The 24,155-nt window shown below is 35.8% G+C and overlaps 1 protein-coding gene across 1 annotated transcript in view; it reads right to left on the bottom strand.

The window, feature by feature from the left end:
• THOC2 (THO complex subunit 2) overlaps positions 1–24,155 on the bottom strand; it is a 135,085-nt gene that overhangs the window by 27,815 nt on the left and 83,115 nt on the right. Inside the window, exons 19-36 of the mRNA XM_068962040.1 lie at positions 23,091–23,187; positions 21,581–21,698; positions 19,996–20,175; positions 18,779–18,943; positions 13,870–14,145; positions 12,709–12,850; positions 11,892–12,049; positions 10,867–10,995; positions 10,370–10,501; positions 10,095–10,279; positions 9,412–9,590; positions 9,064–9,166; positions 7,966–8,396; positions 7,743–7,801; positions 6,259–6,294; positions 1,359–1,496; positions 924–993; positions 684–841 (exon numbers count right to left, since the gene is read on the bottom strand). Coding sequence (XP_068818141.1) covers positions 684–841; positions 924–993; positions 1,359–1,496; positions 6,259–6,294; positions 7,743–7,801; positions 7,966–8,396; positions 9,064–9,166; positions 9,412–9,590; positions 10,095–10,279; positions 10,370–10,501; positions 10,867–10,995; positions 11,892–12,049; positions 12,709–12,850; positions 13,870–14,145; positions 18,779–18,943; positions 19,996–20,175; positions 21,581–21,698; positions 23,091–23,187 — 2,756 coding nt within the window. The remainder of the gene's footprint in view (positions 1–683; positions 842–923; positions 994–1,358; positions 1,497–6,258; positions 6,295–7,742; positions 7,802–7,965; positions 8,397–9,063; positions 9,167–9,411; positions 9,591–10,094; positions 10,280–10,369; positions 10,502–10,866; positions 10,996–11,891; positions 12,050–12,708; positions 12,851–13,869; positions 14,146–18,778; positions 18,944–19,995; positions 20,176–21,580; positions 21,699–23,090; positions 23,188–24,155) is intronic.

Genomic DNA, 24,155 nt, shown 5'->3' with positions numbered 1-24,155 from the left:
TTTAAAATACTTCTTTAAAAGGAGCAGCCTCCCTTTAAAAACCATCACCTTATAATTTTCAAAAACTGCTTTGAAGAACTATGAATATATGGCATATATGTTAACTAAATATAATGATGCTTTGTAAACACTTTAGTAATGACTTGCTTACTTTATGACAGATGCATGGGATATATTCTGAGTATTCTCCATTAGCATCTAAGAGAATGCACACTACACTTAATTTTAAAATCACATATAAGATGTAAACATAAGTTTATTAGGAGAAAATATTATAAAAGTGTGTTGAAAAATGAGAAAGACTTTATAACAGTGTAATGATCAGGGAGAATACATGTGACCATATTTTAATCTCATGACTAAAGAGTAACTATAAGAATTGTTGTCAGAGAAAAAAGAAAACACACTGAAACTCAATGACAAGAAGCAGGTGTGAGTGGAATGGAGAGGAAAGGAAATTCAGAAGTAATCTAATTCTACCCTCCCAGCAATTTGGGACTAAACTGCTTCAAGTTCTCCAAGAAAACCTGCCCTCCTCCAAAACCTCCTCTTCCCACCCCCAAATAATTAACAGAAAACTATTTGACTACAAAAAAAAAAAAAAAAACCAATATTGGCTAAATTTTCTAATGGGAGATTGTCTAAGAAAATGGTTCATTGTTCCTTTTGTTCTCAAAATTTACCTTTTTGCCACCAGAGGAGATTTTATCCATCTTTTCAGATTTAAAAGAGTCGCCGCCTTTTTCTTTGCCTGAAGATTTTGACTTATTTTTTTCCTTGTCTTTATCATTTGGATAAGGAGACTCACATGGACTTTCACTTTTGTGTTTTGAAACCCCCACTAAAATTATAAAAGAGAATCATGAAAGCCTTTTTCGATTCAGTTTGATGACTACTTGCAAAGTATTAATAAGTCTACGTACTTGTTCCATTTTCCTCTTTCCGCCTCTTGGTTAAGTCCGGTGGCACTTCTCGGTCATTGTTTGAGTGATCCTAGAACCAAGAATTGTGAACTACGTTGATTGAGAGTTTTTGTTTTAAAGTACTACTTTTCTACAAGAGCATAGCTAACTAGCATTGGAGAATATCTGCAGTAGTTTCACATACTTGGTAAAATGACATGATAGGCAAGAAGAGCTGGTAGAGATTATTAGGCTGAAGATCCTTATACTGTAGAAGATTCAAACACACTTTAGGGTGAAAATACCAGTTAAACACCAAATAATAGACTGTCATGCAACAAACTAGTACTTTAAATAAGACAACAGACACACTACCATACATGATAATGAACTTTCCAGACACACTACCATACATGATAATGAACTTTCCAAACTAGTTTTTAAAAAATTACAAACCCTTTTCCGCTCTTTCCTGTCCTTTTCATCTTTTTTTTCTCTTTCTCTGGATCTTTCCCTTGACTTGTCCAAATCTTTCTTGTCCATTTCTCTCTCCTTACTCTTGGACAGTGGTGGAGGAGTATGATTAATGTAGAGCTGTTAAATTAAGGCAATATTACTAAAGATTATTAGTTTTCCAGTATTGACATCATTTGCTCGATTGTTTATTTAATGAAAGACATTTGGTAGTAGACCCAAAGTCAAAACTGGTCAGCTGTATGGACTATGAGAGGTTAAAATAACAGGGCATGGCATAAATTATGCAAAGACTTCAATTCTTGACCTTGTAAATGTTTATCATTTAAACTCAACCAGTTCACTCCTCCCTCAACTGAGATTTTTATTAGTAAATTCACAAGCTACAGGTTCTTATATAGTTCTACTGTGAAGACCTATAGCCACCATCATTACAAGAGTTCATGTGTGAAAAATAGTTACTGGACTTTCTCTACCACACACACAAAAAAAACAAACTCTACACAATCACGGAAATTTTTAAAAGTTTTACCATTCACTGATAAGCAACTGATGACAGTGAGGAAAGTATAATATAAAACCTAGCCATGACTTTACTAATAAGTCTTTTCTGCCTCAGTATAAATCATAAATAGATTATTCCTTAATCACCATTATAGTAAAGGCTGCATATTCTCTACTTCTGAAAGCACTCCAGTTTCTGTCAAGTAATCACAATTGATTGTAAAATTTGTCTTGCGCTGAGCTGTGTTTAGTCGTTCAGTCGTCTCCGACTCTTTTGAGACCCCATGGGCTGTAGTCCCCCAAGCTCTTCTGTCCATGGGATTCTCCAGGCAAGAATACTGGAGTGGGTTGCCATGCCCTCCTCCAGGGGATGTTCCTGAGCCAGGGATTGAACCCAGGTCTCCCACATTGCAGGTGGATTCTTTACCATTTGAGCCACCAGGGAAGCTCAAAATTTGTCTTACTGGTTCTAAAAAGCTCAGAAAGCCATATTGTCCATTGAGGTTGATGAAACAGACTGAAAAATGATGAACCAATGTTCTCTTTTGCCTATTCTTTCTCCAATGAAAGGCCCATAGGCCATAAAATAGCCAAAGATCAAGGATGTGCTAATTCTAAAGAAGAGGTAATCTTACTTATACAAGTTGTAAATATGGAAATCCATTAGGAAAGAAAATATTAAGGAAATAATCAGACACCTAACCTTGCAGCATTTATAACTGTGCTATAAGGTTACATTTAACTTAAGACATTAAAAAGTATTAGGCAGGATACTGAACATAACTCATTACATAACTACACAATTCTAGATATACCTTGAGAATGAAAAGAACAGTGAGTCAAAAGTCAAATATTTTTACACAAACAAATCCTTTGGTATTCAAAGGAATACACAAAAAAAGACAGCCATCAGTTTGAGAATTAACACTTGTTTTTTAACACCACCAAATATTTTCAATTCAGTTTGCTCAGAAATACTGCCATAGCAATGCATAAGTAGATTCTTTAAAAATTCAATGTATAAAAGTTGATGATCAACTGAAATAGACAAAATGTTTATTAATAACAAAGAGCAAGAGAATGAGAAACAATCATAAAAATGCTTGTCCAAAAGGTACTCTTGCCAGGTACATGCCCTAAATGACACTAAGATTTTCTAACTGAGGAGTTTATTCACACCTTAAGTCAATATTACTCATGAAACTGACAAGACAAAGAAACCGATGTTATTGCAATACTCTTAGTGTAGTACTGCTTAATTCTCCCAGTAAAATTTCTGTTTGTGATTATCAGTAAGTATGTGCACGCATGCACACATGTGTGCACACAGGCATGCACACATGCACACTCCTCCACAAGAATTAAGTGTACCTAACTTGAATTCTGTATTGCAAGGAATTGGGAAACCTAAAAATTCTTAGTTTAGAAATATACCAGTTCTATTCCTTCTTTCTATCCTTCTAAGAATAGTTCTGATGACAACACTCTTTTCTACAAAAACAGTCTCTCATTGCCTACAGAATAAAATGCATATTCCTTAGCTTGAGTATTCCAAGCTCTTCACAATCTTTGCACAATTCTATTCTTCTATGGAGTAATCCAACATACCCTAGGCTGTGGCTGCTGCTGCTCCCTAACTCTCTGTACTTCCCAGCAGGTCTCTTCACTGGAACAGGTGTTCATTTTTATCTTAATCTCTTAAACTCCTACTTTGACTTCAAAAGCCATCAGCAGTTCAACATTCCCTCAACTCCACAAATCACTGTCCAGTGAACTTATATTAGCCTTTTTGGTGACACGTATTCCCAATTAATATCATGTCATTTACTTTTGTCCATAACACAGTTTACAGGACGGCAGGGAAGCTAATTTCCCTTTTTCTACTTTTACATACTTCCCAGTGCCTTGTACACACAGTGAGTACTCAATACATATGAAGATGGCCTGACATGTAGGCTCAGGTTTGGTTGTAGACCCTTGTTTTAAGATGATGAACAGAATTAAAAGCTGAAGTTTATTTTTTGAGGGGGGTTATTGCTCCCCTCTGAAATTACAGAGAAGCTTGGTTTAAAGGAGCCTGCTATGCATACTTTATCCAATGTAAGTGCTAAGATTGCTAAATAAAAACACAATGGACCAAAACTAGAAACATGCCAACTGGAAACTGGGGTAGAAGGTGAACTGACAGAAAAGATTTGGATACTAACTCATCTTGAAAAGCCAAGTCCATGTATTACTTTCACTATGGATTAAAAAATGAAAATAGCAACTATTTAATTTTTTTTTAAAAAGAGGATCCTGGACAAAGTATAACTAAAAGATGAAACTAAAGCAGGGCAACGTTTTTACATGTACAATAACAAAGTGACCTGAAAATATAGACACATACCTTTCAAATCCTCTAAAAAGTAAAAGCTACCACAGAAACAGTGAGTTTATTTAGAGATCATTCATATTAAAAAGCACTCAAAATCCAGAAAAAAAAAAAATTTCTAAGACATTCATATGCTAGTAAACTTTCCTAGACACACAAAAAGCAACATCAACTACTATTCAGACTAGTGAACTTTGGATGCTTTAACAAGTCCAAAGGCACAGAAGTTCATTTTAAATATTTACTGAACATCTAATCATACTGTCAGGCACTAAGGATCTGAAAAGTGGTATGAGTCACAATTTTTACAAGTGTATTCATATGCCATTTCTAAGTGTTCTGACTGAATATGGAATAAATCTATTGAGTTTTAAATGCCCACAAAATCACTATCTTTTTTTTAAGGGGAACGGGATCACCCTTGAATCACTATAATTTAAAAAATAAGACAAACACACAAAAGAAGTTAAGAACGTTCTCAACTACTATCGAAATATGGGTGCTAGGAATCAAAGAACTATTTTTTTACAACTTTATTTTCATGGTGGTAAGAATACTTGAGGAACCTTAATTTTAGTACAAGTTCTGGTACTAACAAGTTATATGCCACTGGGAAAAGATCAGAAACTTTAGGCTGTTATTTGTTTTAAAAAAGACACTGCTACTTGCCCTACCTGCCTCACAACATCTATGATGAGTATGAAATGAGATAACATATGCTTATCTCATATGTTTTATTTTCAAAAGGCTTTCACAAAATGCAAGGAACCATAATCTTCATCATTGATTTAAAAATCCAGTTAAGTATAACAGCAGGTTTCCAACTGCTTCAAAATATGTTCCAGGAAATATTCACAAGGTAACATTGTAAACCCATGAATTTAAAATAGCCCACACAAGCCACTGATGGTTAAGACTGACATACATACACAATCCCACTCTGTTATAAAAATCTACTATACTGGAATACATAATCAATATAGCAAAAATTTTACTTTAAAAGAAACCATTCACACTTGATTAATACAGTATATTCTAAAAACAATGCTACAATTTCAGGACAGGCATATTGGCTAATCTAAGCTGTTAAAAATTAGTGCTTACTTGCCCAATATCCACAGACATTTCAATTTAAAGCTATAGTTCTAAAAGTGGTTAGTACTGTCAACTGGCTTTGTTCCAAGATATCATTTTTTTACTGGTCCACCAGTAAGGAATCATACTTAGCAGATATAAGAGGAGGCAAAGTAGAAAATCAAAGTGAAACAGGGTACAAATTTTATAATAATAAAGACAAAATAACATGAACATTGGACAATTCAACTATAATCATGAAATGAATGAACTCTGTAATAAGATACACAAACTGCACATTATTTTTAGTAGCAGAATACTCAAGAATAGGCAAGAATTAATACTGACATGTAAACACAACCATTGAGTTGAATATTCCCCTCCAAGAGAATGATTAGCTTACATTAACCATATTTTTTGATAATATGCCACAACTACCAAAAAGGTAGCTCGGCAGAAGTGACATAAAATGGGTTGACGTTTATGGGTTGAGATGGACTCGGTTTTTAGAAGAGTTATATGAATGCATCAGATATATCTTTTGGTCTTCTGGGTTATCTAAAAAAATTAGAAAACAGTCTGACAGATTTGTTTTGAGAAATTAAATAAGCCTACTCCCCCTTAAAAAAAAAACCAACAACTCCCTTCGCATATCTTAAACTTATTTTCAGATTTTGAAGCATAAAAGGATAAGGCATAACAGCAAGCAAGGAGAGATTATAGAAAGGTTGCCACATTACATACATTTTGTAACAATTTCATTTAAAGGGATCATCCCCATTGTCATCCACTGTTTCAGTTTGTGATAGGTATTTTTAAAGGTTATTCCACTAGCTTACTGAATTTACTAGGGTGAGGGTATACTAAACAAATGAAGTAACGAATTTTTCTTTGTTTTACTTAGGCATGATGATTTTAAAAGACTCAAACCTTTGCTGAAGACTCCTTGAGTTCGATGAGACTGTCCTGTAGAAAATGAATGGAGATGACAGGTGAGCTGGCATAGTTCTCAGAACCCAGAGGAACTTTGGGAAGTATGGCTGTAACCTGGAAATAAACCATCTACTTCTTGTGAGGATAAATCTCGTGATGTCATTATTATATGAATATCAACAGTTAAAAAAAAAAAAAACTATGTAATGGAATTGTAATGTTAAAAAAAACTCAATTATATGTACTCATTGTAACATAAAAATCTCTGCTCAGAATTTAAAAATAAATGTCAATGCCACATTTTTTCATAATACTGTATTTAAGCTACAGGTAACGTTAAGCTTAAAAAAGCAAAATATTTTTTCCCCACAAAAAAGTTTAAGATAGTGGAGATCACAACATTGTTTCTTTAATAGGGAGGTTTCAAACTTTACTTGTGACTCTATCATAAATATACACAAATTTTATTCTAGCCAGAAAACTCAGTGGCATTACATTAACAAGAAAACAAAATATATTCTATAAAAGAGTAATTAACTCTTTTCTTTTTGCAAAGTGCCTCTAATTGTAAATCTCATACCTCCCATAAAAAAAAAAGACATAAAAAAAAAAAAGAAAATGAAATTACGGTATTCAACCACAGTGCTCTTGATGAAGAATTAGTTAACTTACAGGTTTAAAAGTTCAACGTACTGCAAATTCAAAGATTCCATGAAATTAGATGACTTTAGAATTAAAATTAAATATGGAGCAAGGAATGGCTACCCTGAGTCTTCAAGAAGGCTACACCCACGATTTTGTGCTGCAGTTGAATGCCTGGGGTTTCTCTTTGCTGGGTGGTAGGATTGGATGCCACATCTGCAAGGTTCAACTTGTTGGGAACCCAATGGGTATAAACAAACCTCCAAGGGAAGATACAACAGAAGCTGCATGCTCACTGAATATACACAACTACAGGAGAACTGATCACCAAGGAGACTTTAAAATGGAACTCCTTTCAAGACTCCTTCTTAGAAGGCACACATCGGTATGATGCTCATCAAGTAGCTTGATGAATTCAGAGGTATCTTGTTTATCTTGTATCATCCAGGAAGTCTTCAGTGATATATATTCTTCAATATTTATGCTGGAAAATAGGCTTCATTCTGCTGCAAAGATTCATTTGCTTGTAGCTATCATTGCACTCCAAAAAAAGACTGCTTAAAGCAGTGAGGCACTTCTGGGAAAAATTTCTCTTGCACTTTGAAACACTACAAAATTAGTGCTAGGTCCTTGAAGTTTTAATATTCTTATAAGAAAAATACTTGATAGGAAAAAAAATATCAGTCCACCAATATGTAAAAAAAAAATCATTTTCTAATGCAATATAAAACCTCCAGTGGCTCCAGTGAATACTTGGCACAAGACTTGAAGGAAGTCAGGACATGTATTCCAAACAGGTGAGCCTAACATGGACGCTGCCTTCCTCAGGCTATACTAACCTTTACTGTGGAGGAATGTGATGGAGAAGGATGGGTATCAATTTTGCGACGTTTCTGTTCTGTTGGGATGAAAAGAAATAGTCACAATTAAGATATGTTTCCACTTTTCCCAAACACTTAAAAAAAAAACACCAACTTCTAAGATTCTTAAGTATTAGTTTCTCCCTTTAAATTACAACAACCAAAGGTAAACAAGTAAAATGAAAGACAAACTTAAACTTGCCCCTTTCAGGTTCTGTAATATCTGATCGGGGAACAGGTGACTTCAAGGACCCAGAAACTGGTGTTTTCTCTCCTCCTTTAACATTTTCCTTTGATTTCATTTCCTTTGCTATATCTCGTTCTCTGGACGGCTCCTTCTCTCTTTCCTTTTCTTGAGTTGACTTTGATTCTACATTCGGGACAGTGGTCTTGAATTTCTCATCTTTAGCTTTTTCTTCCTTCTTGAATTTTTCTTTCTCTTTGTCAGACTTAGGTGTTCTCTCCTTCGTCTCTCTTGCTTTTTCATCTTTATTTGGCCGTTCTTCCTTTGGTTTTTCTTTACCATCTTTACCAAGTACTCGGGCCTCTGGAGTAGTAGCTGGAGTCTTTTCTTTTTTCTCTTTTTCTTTCTCTTTTCCTTTCTCTTTGTCATTTTCTTTAACAGTTTTGCTGCTTAAGAAGGAAAACACGAGATTTTAAGACAAAATGGCCATAAAATATATTCAATGTTATAAATCATAAAGCCTTTTTTTTTTACTAACTTCAAAAATTTCAGAACTAAAGGACAACTAAGAAAACTAAAGGACAACTTTAAGACAAAAGGAAAGTACTTCTTTATCCAATAAATAATAACCAAATTCACAAACAGTAGATTAAGAAAGGGTAATTAAAGTGATGCTGGACCTTTTTGTATATGTTCATAACCTTTGAGAATTAAAAAGTAACAAAAACTATCCCGTAAGCCAACCAAGGGTGCTATGATCAGGAACTGGATCACTTAGTTGGATGGACCATTGGTCTAAATCAGTGTATGCGTCTCTCATATTAATTATTCTTACCTAGACTGTTCACAGCAAACACCCAATCCTAAAAAATTTTTTTCAACTTCAACACATACATTCCTCTGCATATTCCAGTAGAGGAAACAAAGGTAGTTTCAGCATTATAAAACATGTGAGGAAGGTAAGCATATCATCAAATAGCAGTATATACAAAATTTTTAAGTCCAACATAAATGAGTTTAATAGTATTCAACTATCATCCTCTTTCATTCATGTCTAGTGAGGTTGGTTAATCATATAATAATTCAGAATTTTAGTTCAGAACACAGTGTTCCTACCTGTTAGAGCCACTATTTCCATTACTTGAATTCCCTTTTGGTGTGGCACTAGAAGCTTTATTAACAGCTTTCACACCACACTGAGATCTCTCCCTTGATTTATCTGAAATAAAGGTAAAGCTTTATTTGATAAGCCCCAAGATGTAAATAAGCTACAATTTCACAGCAAAATGATTAAAGACTAGATAGAAAGAAGCAAAGGAATGATCACTTCTTGGCAGTAACATACTCCTACTTAGGAAACAAAAAAGTAACACTAAGCCAGCATTTTACTTGTCATGGGATACAAAACATATCAGTTTCCTGGAACAAAATGTATTACTTATAAATTCATACAAATAAGCATACCAGTGTCCTCGGTACTGCTTTCGTCTGACTTAGACACACTTCCGATCGACGATGAAGAAGGCCCACCACCAGGCCCATTTTGTACACTGGCAACTGCATTCCTCGGAGGGGGGTCTTTGTGATGAAACTCATTTTCAGGTATCATGTATGACTTTCTACTTTTCAACTGCCCAGAGTAGCTGAAAGTCGCACAAAGTGTTTAAATATACAAATACAAATCAAAAGGCACAAACATGGGGTTTAAAAGAATAAAATTAGCAAGTTATTCACTCTGATACTTGGTTCCAAAGAACAGAATAATATTAACTTTCAGTAAGTTCCTAAAGGTCTTTATGGAGAGCCTAGATGCTTAAAAATAAAAATCTCAGTGTAAACTAATCCTTCAACTAAAATGCCTTTTTTCCACTACTGAAGATCTGATAATTCAACTAATGATAAAACTGCATTTCCTCCAAGCCAAAATATGTTATGTATGACTTTTGAAACTATCATCCAGTACAGACCGGAAGCTAATAATCAGAAGTGACAACTCTCACCAGCCTGTGGGAACATGATCGCATAATCTCCCATAATCTCCTGAAGTAAGGCAGAAGATAAACTTCAACACTGTAAAACATTTTAGAGTCTTCAGAATCCTTCTGTAATCTAGTCTCATAAATCACATTAAAGTATAATTCTGTTACCCCATAGCCAATGCATATAGATCTGGCCTCTTCTCTTTTTCCTCTTGGCAGATTTTATGCACTCTTCTTTCCAAAGCCTGACCCAGATTCAAAACTTTTGGGTACCAAGGAAGTATTTTTGTTAGCACAATCAAGATATTCCTGATGTGAGTATATTCGCCTGTTTCAAGGCAATGTACCGATGCCTACAACAAACATTTTAAGATCTGTTACTATAAAAGTGTCAGTATGAAGAAGAAAAAAACACATTTGAGAAATACAAATTTTTTTCTTACCTTGGTTAGTTTGTAATGCCATTTGTGTACAACATGTCGAAAATTTTCATAGTCTAATTGATCAGCTTTATTTCCACCATCAAATCCAGTTGCTCGTAATATAGTAAGGAATCCTGGATAATTTCCACATTCCTAAGGGAGAAAATAGGCTGTCACTTTTACAGAAAGATTCTGTCCTCCAAAATAGCAGAAGCTGAAACTGAAGCAGACTAGATTAATGATTCCATGGGAAAATATGATGTGTATCTGAATTACAGGTAGTTTTCACAGAAAGATTGTTTATTCAGTGACATTAATTTGAAATGTCAGTTTGAGATAAGATAAAAATATAGCACTTTTTAATAATGAATGAACTGTGCTTAAATTTTAAACATTGTTTTACAACTGAATCTTGAACTCAGCTTCCCTTTTAAAACCAAACAACCCAGAGCTTACTGGAAGTGGTCATTATATACATGGTAAATGGGTAAATGTCCAATAGTATTTGTTTCTCATACCTTTTCATATGTGGCTCTATCACTGTGCCACCTGGTCACAGTCTCTAACATGCAGCAAAGGAATCTCCCATATCGACTAGCTTCATTTTCAGTACAGCTTGCGACTGTGTAAATTATATCAGAGAAAACCTACAGAAAACAATGTGTGAAATATGAAGACAGATCAAGTTCAAAATATTAAAAGACCATGTAATACCAATCATAATAAACTAAACAGGTAGCTTTAGTCAAAGTGCATCATCCCCTCTTATATTCACAATTCCAAGACCTTTAAAGATTTTGGCTTTTGTGAGAAAACAGTACATTTATAAAGCAACAATAACAACAACAAAAACCCACTTTTATAAAGCAAGCTGATTTACAATGACAGAAGAAAAAAATATCACTATTACTACATCGTAACTTTTTAACAGACTTAGCCATAGATATTAATGGGGTTACAGGGAGCAGTTAAGCAGGGTTAAGCAGAAGCAAGGCTGACAGAAACTAGAAATAGGCAGCTAAGAGGTGGTAACATAAATCAGATTTTTAAACCATAATGCAGTAATTTATTATTAAGAAAAAAGCCAGATGCAAAAATCTGTGAATGTGACCATACTAAAAAGTGTCCCGGCTTTTATATATGTGCAAAAGTGTAAGCTTTTTTGTTGTTTTTTGAGGGGGTGAAGGTTAAGAATGCATAAACTCAAATGTAGAGTTAATGGATTAACAAGGGGGTGCTTATTATATATACCAGGCACTAATCAAAGTGCTTTTGTGTGTAATGACTCATTTAATCCTCACAACAATCTTATGAATCAGGTACTATTATCCCGTTTTACAGATAGAAAACTGAGGCACAGAGAGATTGAAAAAACTTGCCAAAGATCATATAGCTAGAAAGTAGCAGAGCTAGCATTCAAGTTCAGGCACTTGGCTCTTGAGCTCATACTTTTAACCACACACAAATAATACCTCCACAGATTATAATGTTTAGCTATCTTTGTGTGAGACTTTTTTTAAAGGTTGCAATAAAAAGAACTTACTCGATCATAGCAAAGAAGTGTGGAAAAATTTGGAGTTTTCTGTTGATGTACCAATTCAACAAAACGAGCACAGTAAACAGCATCAATTGCTGAAAAAATACATCGAGGAAATATACACAGCTGTAGAAATTTTGTGATGGTCTCATTTTTGGTAGATTCTAAAAATAAGGGAAGAATATATTAAGTGGTAAACTTCTCCCTCAAGTGCCTCAAGGTCACTAAACATGACAACATTAACTTTAGTGTAGAGAATGCTATAAAACCACAAACTATTTATAGTTTGTAACCAAAAGGTCATGCCTGGGATAAGACTTTCATTTTCACTCTGTGGACATTTTTCTACCTATAATTTCTCCAGAAATAAGATTTCATACATAAGAGCTGAATGATAAGCTGCCAATATGGTCAATTAATTTCATCACAAACTAAATCTGTTCTTTCAGTGAACATGTGAAGTCAACTCTGCATTAATGAATAACCAAAGAATGGGATGGGCTTCCCTTATAGCTCAGTTGGTAAGGAATCTGCCTGCAATGCAGGAGACTCGGATTTGATCCCTGGGTCAGGAAGATCCCCTGGAGAAGAAAATGGCAACCCACTCAGTGTTCTTGCCTGGCGATTCCCATGGACAGAAGAGCCTGGTGGGCTACAGTCCATGGGCTCGCAGAGTCGGACACGACTTAGCAACTAAACTAAAGAATGGGATAGTGAACACTGAGTTGAAATACAAACATAATACACTTCAGTACCTCCAAAGTTATAAACGTCTGCTTTTTTCATGTGAAGTGGCAGAAATGTAACAATTCCAACAACTTACTTGCTAAAAGCCAGTTGTCCTTTTCCAGTTTCAGTCTCTGCAGAACTCGCTGTACATGTTCCATCTGTTTCTTTTCTTCTTCAAGAAGCTTGTCTTGAAGGGCAGTACACCGCTCCTTCTCTTTTTTCTTTTTATTTGGAGGCTACAAAGTATAAGTTAGATACTTTTCTAACTATAGGCACATTACTTCTCCTTCTTTTAATTAAAAAATGTAAGGAGATAAATGCCAGTATTTTATACTAATTACTTCAACAGGGATGTTCAGGAGTCCACTTGGATGTGCTTTCACCTCCAGTCAATAAAGTCAGTCTTTGTACCCTACCAAAATAGGCTACCTTCTCAACAGTGGTACTTTTAGTCTGAGGCATAGAGTCATCTTGGATCCCTCCTTCTCTGTTTCAACATTCTAACTGCTTACAAGTCCCTTGCATTCTCACTGCCTCCACCATAGTCTATGATCTCAGTACCTCATAATGAATTACCCAAAAGCCACCTAGGTGGTCTCCTGCCTCATGCCAGTCCCTTGGCCTACCAAACGAATCCTTCATACCACTGTTATGAGCAAGCTTTCTAAAGTGCCATTTTTACCATTATTGCTTCCCTGCTCAGGAATCTAAAATAGCTCGGAATTTTATCAAGCCTTCCTTTCTAACTTCCATTGCTCTACAGCATTGGGCATCATCCTAACCATTCAAATTTATCACTAAGCCCATTCAATAGTACAAACGGTCTCTTTAAACTTTAGATTACTTCATACCTTTGCTGAAGCTCTAGAGTTGCCAATTTGCCTCCATATTTCTAAACCTATCCTATCTTCAAGGCCTATCCAGTTTAAGACTCAACTCTTCAATAAAGTTTTCTCCTAAAGAATTCTCCTCTGGGGAATTCCTATTCTTCATGCAATTAGTAACACAGACTATTTTAAGTTACTAGCACAGCATTCAGTAGAAAAGCAAACTTGAATACCTTCTGATTGATCATAATCTCCATGCACTCACCAAGCCCCCGCCCCCACTCATGGAGAGATCATTTCTAAACCCACTTAGAAAAACATTATAAAACAACAAGATAGAAACTTGAGCTAATATAATTCCAAGGTAAGGAAAATGTTGAATTAATACCATGAAGTTATTTTTCTTGAACTACTAGAACAAAACTTACCATTTCCTGATTGTCATCAATTGCTTTCATCTGGATTTTAAGTTTATTGACTTCCCGTTCATAGCTGGTATGTGGAACTGCAAGGTCATACATTGTCAATGACCAGAACGTGGCATAGAATTGAGGACTGATGTCATCCCAGACTTTGGAAACGTGTAAGGAAACCACTGCTTCATGAACAGGAGCCATCACCATTTCACATGATGTGATGTACTTATGAACTTTATGCTGCTGTTTACTTCCCTTCTCTGATTTTTTAAGTTCGTCATACTTTGACTGGAGATAAAAAAGTAAAAACACACACATACAATATTTATAGCAATGATTTTCATAGTATAAAAACCTAGGTTCCCTTGAATGGATACACATATATATCTATGGCTGAGTCCCTTTGCTGTCCACCTGAAACTATCACAACATTGTTAATTGGCCATACTCTAGTAAAAAATAAAGTTACCAAAAAAAACCTAGGTCCCCTTTTCAAGAATTAGAAAATGACCAATCAAAAATGTTGCAGGAAATCTAATTTCTTACCAACAACATTAAAGATAAATCATCCCTAGAAGCTGTTTCAATATTTAGTCCTGTGTGCTTACTAGGAGCTTTCCAGAAGATTCCTATTGCACAAGTTTCTGCTGAGTAAGTGAATAGGGTATGTGAGCCCCTTGTCCATTTCCCCCACTATACTCTCTTGCTGCTGCATCAAGGACTGAACAGGTGGGGTTTCCACTCCTGCTTTTGAAATATTCAAGGGAACCAAGTAGATGGTCTAAACACTAGGAAAGAAGCAGGACAGCAAACCAAGACAGAATGTTTTATCACTACATGTAGCCCCTGTCATCTGTTATGATCTGTCAATTAAGAAGCTGGATCAACACAAAGAAAGGTTATGAGAACATTACCATAAGACTGCTAAGTAGGAGAACCAACTGTCCAGATCTCCCCGTGATTGAGAGGTTTCCAAGGATGCAAGACTGTAGTGCTAAAACTGGGAAAGTCTTGGGCAAACAAGGACCTACCGATAATCCTATTGCTAAGCCAAATAAGATTTTCTCTGAATGACTATGGTATACTGAAGTTTAAATCATATGGGAACTGACTTCCTATAGCTTATTTTTTGGCTTGATTGGTTTGGGAGAGAGTTGGGATTAATTGTATGAAAAAAAGAATCTGTTAGTATAATGGAAGGGACCACATATTATCAATAGTTCATAAAATATATGCCAAACATAAAAAAGAAAACAATACAGAGTTGTTGCTACTGTCTCATGTCCTTCAGTTTCTTTAAGATGAAAGAGCTCTCATCCAGAAAACTGTCTGGGTTTGGCATCATCCCTGAAGATGAACCTAAGAGGACATCTAAAACTAGCTGCTTCTTTATGCTAGAAAAGCACTTAAATCATTCACAGTTTTTGCTAAACATGGAACCCAGAACTAGAAGGTCAGAAGTCAAAGGTCCTACTTCCAGTTCTGCATCATGACAAGCAGAGTCTTGGCTCCTTACAATCCGGCTGCCGCTCCCACTGAGTGCTGCCATACTCTAGGCTCATTGGCTTGAAGGCACACCAAGTGCTCTTTGTTTCACAGGATATCTCAAGCAGAATAGAGAATCATACAATTATTTTAGAAGTGGGAAAAATTATCTCCTGTTATCTCCATTTTAGAAAGCATGCTGATAACTACTAAGGCTACAGATGACAAAGCTATAAATAAAAAGAACATTACTTAGGAGAGAAGTCCCAATTACACCAGAAACCTGAGAGAATAGCAGCTGCGATAAGAAAGACTTCAACATTTTTGATCCTACTGAAGTCCTATTGAAGTCAACTGCTGCTGCTGCTGCTAAGTCGCTTCAGTCGTCTCCGTCTCTGTGTGACCCCATAGATGGCAGCCCACCAGGCTCCCGTCCCTGGGATTCTCCAGGCAAGAACACTGGAGTGGGTTGCCATTTCCTTCTCCAATGCATGAAAGTGAAAAGTGAAAGTGAAGTCGCTCAGTCGTGTCCGACCCTCAGCGACCCCATGGACTGCAGCCTTCCAGGCTTCTCCGTCCATGGGATTTTCTAGGCAAGAGTACTGGAGTGGGCTGCCATTGCCTTCTCCGATTGAAGTCAGCTAATATGAACCTATGTGTGCAGAACGATATTTGCTGAGGTTCTAACAAAACATAGAATAAAACAGTGCTGAAATTACCTGCATAAGATAGCTTATCTACCTGATTTGGTCATATATAGAATATGAACTAGAGGAAAAGCCTTTCTTTGAGACCAGTGTTGCAAGGTGGGTCTCAACGATTAAAACCAGTATTCTTGCCTGGGAAATTCCATGGACAGAGGAGCCTGGCGTGCTGCAGTCCAAGGGGTGGCAAAGAGTCAAACAAGACTTAGTGAATAAACAACAACAACAACATGAGAGTGTTACATGATAGCCCTAGTCTCCCTAATCCTTTCATTCTGAATCTGTGACTTCTATTGCCAGGCACCCTCCTGGTTCCTATCTAGCTGAAAATAAAACAGGCTCAATCAGAAAAGATGGCTATACTTCATATTTGTTGAGGACAAATACTTCCTTGTCAAACTGATAAGTTTAACAGTTCTACAAAGTCACCTGGGGAACCAGACCTACGGAATAGAACTGATACTCACTGTTATTGCTATTTTTTTCTGGCTGTGCCTCAAGGCATATGGGATCTTAGTTCCCCAACCAGCAACTGAATCCATGACCCTTACAGTGCAAGCAGAGTCCTAACCACTGGACTGCCAGGAAGTCTCTGCTGTACTTCTAATTACTGTTCAAAACACTCTCAGTCTAACAATCTGAGCAGTATTTGGTTGGCTTAATTATTCCCAGGAGTCTGCCAGTAATCACTTTATGGAAGGGACCTAGATGCCCTCTAATACTCATACTCTCTCATCAAAGGTTCTTCAAAGAACTTATCTGGCAGTCCAGTGGTTGGGACTTCACGTTTCCAATGCAGAGCATGCAGGTATGGTCCCTGGTCTGGGAACAAAGATCCCACATGCTGCACAGCATGGCCAAGAAATAAAATAGGTATTTTTAAGAGCAGGGGGGAGGTTCTTCAAGAGGGGCTTTTGCAAGAGGCAAAATAAGGATCCCAAGGGAAGCTTGGATGCCCAATCCAGTGCAACCAACGTTGCTGAGGAATTCCCTTTCCAGGAGGTAGTATGTGGCCTACCCCTGACTTGGTTGTACAGCCACCTCTGTAGTTCTGTTTTCCTCTCAACCCTGAGAGGGGAATGACATTTCTTTGTTTAGATATTTTTATCTCTCAAGCAATATTTTCTACAGGCTATGGAAAAAGTAGCTGTTGGTATGAATGATCTGCTCCATATTCTGATCTGGAAACACTCAGCCAACGTCAAGCAACCAAGTTTTCCTCTTTGCTAGGGTTCAATATCACTGATTAGTGTGTTCATTTTCAGTATAGTACACGGTAGGTCAGAACTTCTGAGATGAAGCAATTCTCCCACCTCAGTCCCTCAAGAAATCAGGTCCCCTGTTGTATAGCTGAGACTGATATTCTGGGGATGGAGCAACAACACAAAATATAACTACAGAAAGAGAATATAAATTTTCTGGATTGAGAAGAGTCTGAAGGAGAAGCAACAGCCCAATCTTACTCCCTTATTGTCTTTTTCCCTCTAGAGAGTAAAGCACAGTATTGCAAGCAATAGTTGAATCAATTAACATTTAGTCAGTTGTTAGAAGTTAAGTGTGAGACTGTAGCGGGTTGATATGTAAACACTAACAGCTAGGTTTATAACTAATAGGTTGATCAAATGATCAATTAGATCCCAAATTTCTCAGCATCTTTTGCCAAACTCTAATACACAGCCCTGTATCCCTACTGGAAAAAAGAAGGGATCCTAGTTAAAGATAGGGGAACCAAGATCTTTCCTCAAATATGTAATGAAAGCCTTGCATAGTACAGACTTAAAAACAACAGATAAACAGAAGGGCTAGAATCCAAGCCTACACAAAAATGAAGAATATGCTTAGACTCCAGTCAGAGTGGAGAAGACCAGTTTCCAAACAGAGGACTGACCATGGCCCTGAGGAAAAAGGAAAAGTTTATTCCTATTAGAGGTAATGGCTTTGAAGGGAAGAGTCCAGATGGCAGATAAACAAGAAGAGGAAGGGCTTTCTCCTCTTACCCCACATCCTTACTTGATTTTCAGTACAGTCACTAAAGAGATAACCTACTTGGGGGGACTCTAGTTTGCTTTTTGTTGTTGTTTGTTTTCATTTGTTTTTTATTTAGGTGGAAAGAAATAAAACAGAAACCATGAATATACCTTCCCTAGAAGTTACACAACAGAGAGTGCGGAAGTATTTACAATGTTTAGAGGTGGTTAAGTCTTTCAGCCTTTTCTTTCAAGGCAGTATGTGTAATAGCAAGTCAACTATCTGACAAGGATAACTGTCACTAAGGAAACTCACTAGGGGTGTTTCTCAGAATGATATGCCACATTCATCTGCATCAGAATCATCTAGTCTTATTTAAAAAAAAAAACAAAGCAAAAAATTCTCTGGTAGCATTCAAGTTTCTAAATCAGAATTTATGGACATGGGGTTAAGTTTTTAAGATGCTTCCCTGGTGGTTCTCTAATAATTTCCTGATGATCTGCACTAATGTTTAAAAACTATAGTTCTAAAGGGCCTATAAGATATCAACTTGGACAACTGGTAGTGTAGCAACAGTAAAATTATAGAACTAGAAAGACTTTCCTTTTTAAAAGGGTTATGTTCATTGACCACTGCTCAGAGCTGAGTACTAACAAAAGAGCAACTCTCTAATAACCTATGTCAAACAATGCACTTACAAATAAAACAGTTAAGAAGTAATGTGGAATCATTCTTGGAATGGCAGCAAAAATACTTATACTTACCGAAATATGGTGTGCATACATTGGCCTAGACAGGAAAAATGCTGCATCATGAGGTGTGTGAAATTCATTACAGAGCACATCAATTGAAGGCACTCGCTTTATATAATCTTCTGTGCTTAGATTAGATGCTAAAAACCCACCAAACTGTACCAGGGTATCATGACACTAAATTTAAAAAATAAGACAAAAAACACAAATGTGCTAACATTTTATTAAACCAACGTAATGTTTTCGAAAATGACTAAGATGTTCTTTTTAACAATATTTTGATTAACAATTAAGAATTCAAATATTACTACTTGAAAGAACTTTGGAGACAATCCACAAACTTAATCATATTACAAAAAATACACTCAAGTCCTGAAAAGTTGACTAATTTGAGAATTTTTTAATATAAATTTATTTAAATTGGAGGCTAATTACTTTACAATATTGTATTGGTTTTGCCATACATCGACATGAATCCGCCACAGGTGTTTTGATAGTCAACCAGGATCTCAAGTTCACCACTTTTAGTGGTAAAATATATTTACCTAAATTTTATAGAACAATATTATGTATATACAAGTCAATTCTCTTGGCCCTTAAAAGTAGAAAATTTTATAAAACACGTGTGTTTTTTAATTACCTTGTAATATGGTGATAGTTAAACACATTTTTTAGGTTAGCCATAGGTTTCAGTGCTTAATGCATTATTGACTAGAGACGTATTACTACGTCTTTTGTCACCTGAATGTTATTGCCCAAGAACACATAATACATTTTTAGAGAGTGATACAATTAACATCACCATGTGAAGTTGTTAGACCTTAAAACTGATCAAGGGTTCATTATACCATCTATGATTATTGTTATTCACATTCTGTTAGGTTTTTGTTCTAAACCTGTGTATATTATAAATGCAAGTTTATTACCATAAAATTTTCAAAAATGACTGAAAACCTTATACTATTATATCCCCTAGAGCCATCTCTTAAATATCATAATTTGCACAGAAATTGTCCCTATTTCCAGAATGTCTATTTTATATATACATCATATACCATAATATATATACCATATATAACATATACCATAATATATATATAATATATATACCATGGTATATATAACATATATGATGAGCAAAATGACATTTTTCAAATTATATAACATTTTATATTTTCCATTATGAAGATTTAAAAACCCACAGAAACACAAAGGCCACTTTAACTTGCCTGATCATAGAGTTTTCCCACAAGTTTCAAATGTTTCTCTCCACCTTCCTGAAAGATTACCCCATTCCTCTGCTGAGCCATAAGCAGGCAGAGAGGAAGAGCAAGATCATGGTCTAATAGTGCATCCTTTAATCTCTGGGAGGATTTTTTCGTGTTTCTTATCTGACCAAAATAACCACCCTGCAAAAGAAAAGACATACATTTTACTAGTGTACCAGTACATAACACATGCCATCTGATTTGAAAAAAGAAAACAGGAAAGATTTGGTTACAATCCTGAAGATAAAAACTCTCACACACCTTACATTCCTTCCCTCTCCTGACAAATTCATTTTACTGACACTATTACTGCCACTGGCTTTAGTCACTGGCTTAAAGATAACTGCCAATTGTCTTTAAACTTCTACATATTTTCCACTTTCTACCATGTGGTTCCTTATAAAGGACTATTCTTTAGTCAGTTTGGAGCAGATTCAACAACAGAGTAACTATGCTCAGATTTATGCCAGCTGGGGTATCAAGGACCACAGAAGGTTTGATATTTATTTCCTTTTAGATGTATTACTATCTTTTATACTTTGTTTCAGCTTTTTAAAACGGTTTAAATAACTAGAACATTGCCATTTTTAAAAGGGAGGTGGGGATGATTATAAGAGAAGGGTATGGCTTTGACATTTAGTTTTATGTACTTATTTGATGTTTAAATTCTTTATTATGAACAAGCATACATTTTTATTACTGTAGCTTTGTAGTACTGTCTAAAGTCTGGGAGGGTTATGCCTCCAGCTTTGTTTTTTTCCCTCAAAATTGCTTTGGCAATTCTGGGTCTTTTTTTTTTTTAATTTTAATTGGAGGTTAATTACTTTACAATATTGTATTGGTTTTGCCATACATCAACATGAATCCGCCACAGGTATACACATGTTCCCCATCCTGAAGCCCCCTCCCACCTCCCTCCCCCAAATTCTGGGTCTTTTATGGTTCCATATAAATTCTAGGATTCTGTTCTAGTTCTGTAAAAAAAAAAAAAAAAAGTCCTAGATATTTTGACAGGGATGACATTAACTGTAGATTGCTTTGGGTAGTATGGCTATTTTAACAATGTTAATTCTTCCAATCCAGAAGGATGGAATATCTTTCCATTTCTTTGCTGCTGCTGCTAAGTCACTTCAGTCATGTCCAACTCTGTGCGACCCCATAGACGGCAGCCCACCAGGCTCCTCCGTCCCTGGGATTCTCCAGGCAAGAACACTGGAGTCGGTTGCCATTTCCTTCTCCAATGCGTGAAAGTGAAGTCGCTCAGCCGTGTCCGACTCATCGCAGCCCCATGGACTATAGCTTACCAGGCTCCTCCGCCCATGGGATTTTCCAGGCAAGAGTACTGGAGTGGGGGGCCATTGCCTTCTCCTCCATTTCTTTGAATCATCTTCAACTTCCTTTATTAATGTTTTATACTTCTCAGCATAATAAGTCTTTCATTCCCTTGGTGAAGTATATTTCCAAGTACTTTTTTAAATGTGATTTTAAAAGGTAACATGCACCCAGTTCGAATTTTAAGTCACTAAACAAAAAGAGCAACTCTCACCTCAGCTTTTAGTTGCTCTCCACCAGTCATGGCTTCTAGTTGCTCCATTGTCATTTCTTCTGTAATTTCTATTCCTGCCATTTTTTGTACCACTTCTTTCAGTATAAGCAGGTCAAAACTATTTAGGAAAAATAAGAAACAGTCTACAGTTGAAACTTCAAATGTAAATGAGTTGTAATTAATACACTAAGAAAGAGGAATGGAGACAGGGAGAGGAGAAAGGAAAAAAAGGAAGGAAATGCAAGTTCAACGTTGCAATATGACAGTTTGGAGGTCTGCCTTAAGCATATTTATTACTGTGCCAACAGTTATTCATTTGAATTCTCTAGTTTATGACTACTGATGAAAATAACACCTTATGACTTCTAAGATCTTCCTTAATTTGTTAAGTAATGAAGTAAAAACATACTTTTCTACAAAATGGATGCAGATGTGTTTCCAAAGAAAGGTAAAGCTAAGCATACCCAAGATACAAGTTAACAAAGGAACAGTGGTTTTTCTAAGACTCTTTTTTCTTAGAAAAAAGAACGGTGGTTTTTCTAATAGAGTAAGTGCTTACTCTCTCAACTTGCCTTGCTTCTCTAAACATAGTTTTGGAAAACAAGAGGGCCTTCATGCAAATTAGTATGCAACAAGTACCAATAAAATCTTTTCATTATATGGTCACAAAAACTATATCACAGTACAGAAAACTGAACTAGAGATTTTAAAGTAACATGATTATTTTCCTGGCCTAAATAGTCACAGAAGAGTAAAATGTATGGGACTGGCCAATAGATCCTTAACATAGTTTTGTTTTTCTTTTTTAAAATTTTCCCTAAACCAAAACAATCTGTCAAGAATTACTTAGATAATACTTGTTTGAAGCACCAGAGAGCTTTACAGATTTCTGTTTGCTTTCTACCAGAAAACTTTTGAAAACAATTTTCAGTTCTTAGTCTAGTCAGTCTACTGCTGATGGGGTTTAACCTACATTCTAATTCAAACTCTAAGCACTGATATTAGTCCAGAATAAAATAATGAAACTATTTATACAGAAAAAGAGGACAGTGTCCAAAGATACATTAATGTTACCTATCTCTAAAGTTTAAATTCAAAAAATAGTTGTTTTAAAGATAGTACATACACCTTCAAAATAAACACATTCCTACCAAATGCTCAATGTAAAGGCCAATTCTTGCCCAGTAGCATAATCAATAGTGCAATATGTTTTGCCATAAGAGGATTTAAAATATACCATATCAATTATTTATTCAAAAGTCTAATGCATAGTCAATATGATTTAATGAGTTAGCCAAATATTATAAAATTATAAAATTCTATTTATATATGTAAGTTATAATTTCTTGAATTTCTTTTAAAGAATTCCATGTAAATAAGTGAACAACTATTATTCTTAAGTCTATAACCAACAAATAGTTTTTCAAGATACTAGCAACCTCAGTATCCCAATACCAGCAGAAGCACTCTAATTATTGAATTTTATTTACATATAATTTGCTATGAATACCTTTTGCCTGCCTTTAGCTGATTAGCCACATACTGAAGAAGACCAGCAAGATCAATTGGATATTTACGAAAAACTGCACCACAGAAACTAGCCAGACCTATATGAAATAAAAACAAAAAAACAAAAAACAGGGCTTAAAAAAAAACAGTTCATAAAACAAAAAGCACAATATTAAGTGTCATTTCAACTAACTCAATTTCCAAAACAAAATGAGCTGGGAAAAACTGTTGCTGATGCCACTGAATAGAATTTTATAATTAATAATATTAAGGTTGGTACAAAAGCAACTGCGGTTTCAGACAGTGAAATTTTAAATCATTATAACTAGGCTTAAACACATCTTTATTAATCAAAATAGGAACCACTACAATCAACACATTTTTGCCAATGAGAAATAAGTTTGTTTATTCCTGAAGCATAAAATACCCATGCTTCAGGATTTGGCGAACTCCTGGAAACCATTTTCTGCATCCTGCTGATTATGGGAGCATTTACCCTGCAAAAAGTTGTCAAGATGCTTGAAGAAGTGGTAGTCAGCTGGCGACAGGTCAGGTGAACATAGCAGATGAGGTGAAACTTTGTAACCCAATTCATTCAACTTTTGAAGTGTTGGTTGTGTGCCATGTGGTCAGGCATTGTCATGGAGAAAAACTGGGCCCTTTCTGTTGATCAATGCTGGATGCAAGCACTGCAGTTTCCGGTGCACATCATCGATTTGCTGAGCATAATTCTCAGATGCAATGGTTTCACCAGGATTCAGAAAGCTGTCGTGGATCAGACCAACAGCAGACCACCAAACAGTGACCATGACCTTTTTTGGTGCAAGTTTGGCTTTGGGAAGTGCTTTGGAGCTTCTCGGTTCATCCACTGAGCTGGTCATCCCTAGTTGTCTTACACAATCTACTTTTTGTCACATGTCACAATCCAATCAAGAAATGGTTTTTTTGCTGTTATGTAGAGAAAAGACGACAATTCAAAATGATGATTTTTTTGATTTGCAGTGAGCTCACGAGGCACCTACTTATCAAGCTTTTTCATCTTTCCAATTTGCTTCAAATGCCAAAC

The sequence above is a fragment of the Capricornis sumatraensis genome, chromosome X (assembly GCF_032405125.1).
Source record: "Capricornis sumatraensis isolate serow.1 chromosome X, serow.2, whole genome shotgun sequence".
NCBI classification, from domain to species: Eukaryota; Metazoa; Chordata; class Mammalia; order Artiodactyla; family Bovidae; genus Capricornis; species Capricornis sumatraensis.
The sequence above is the reverse complement of the archived record's forward strand: the minus strand, read 5'-3'. Positions and strand labels throughout refer to the sequence as shown.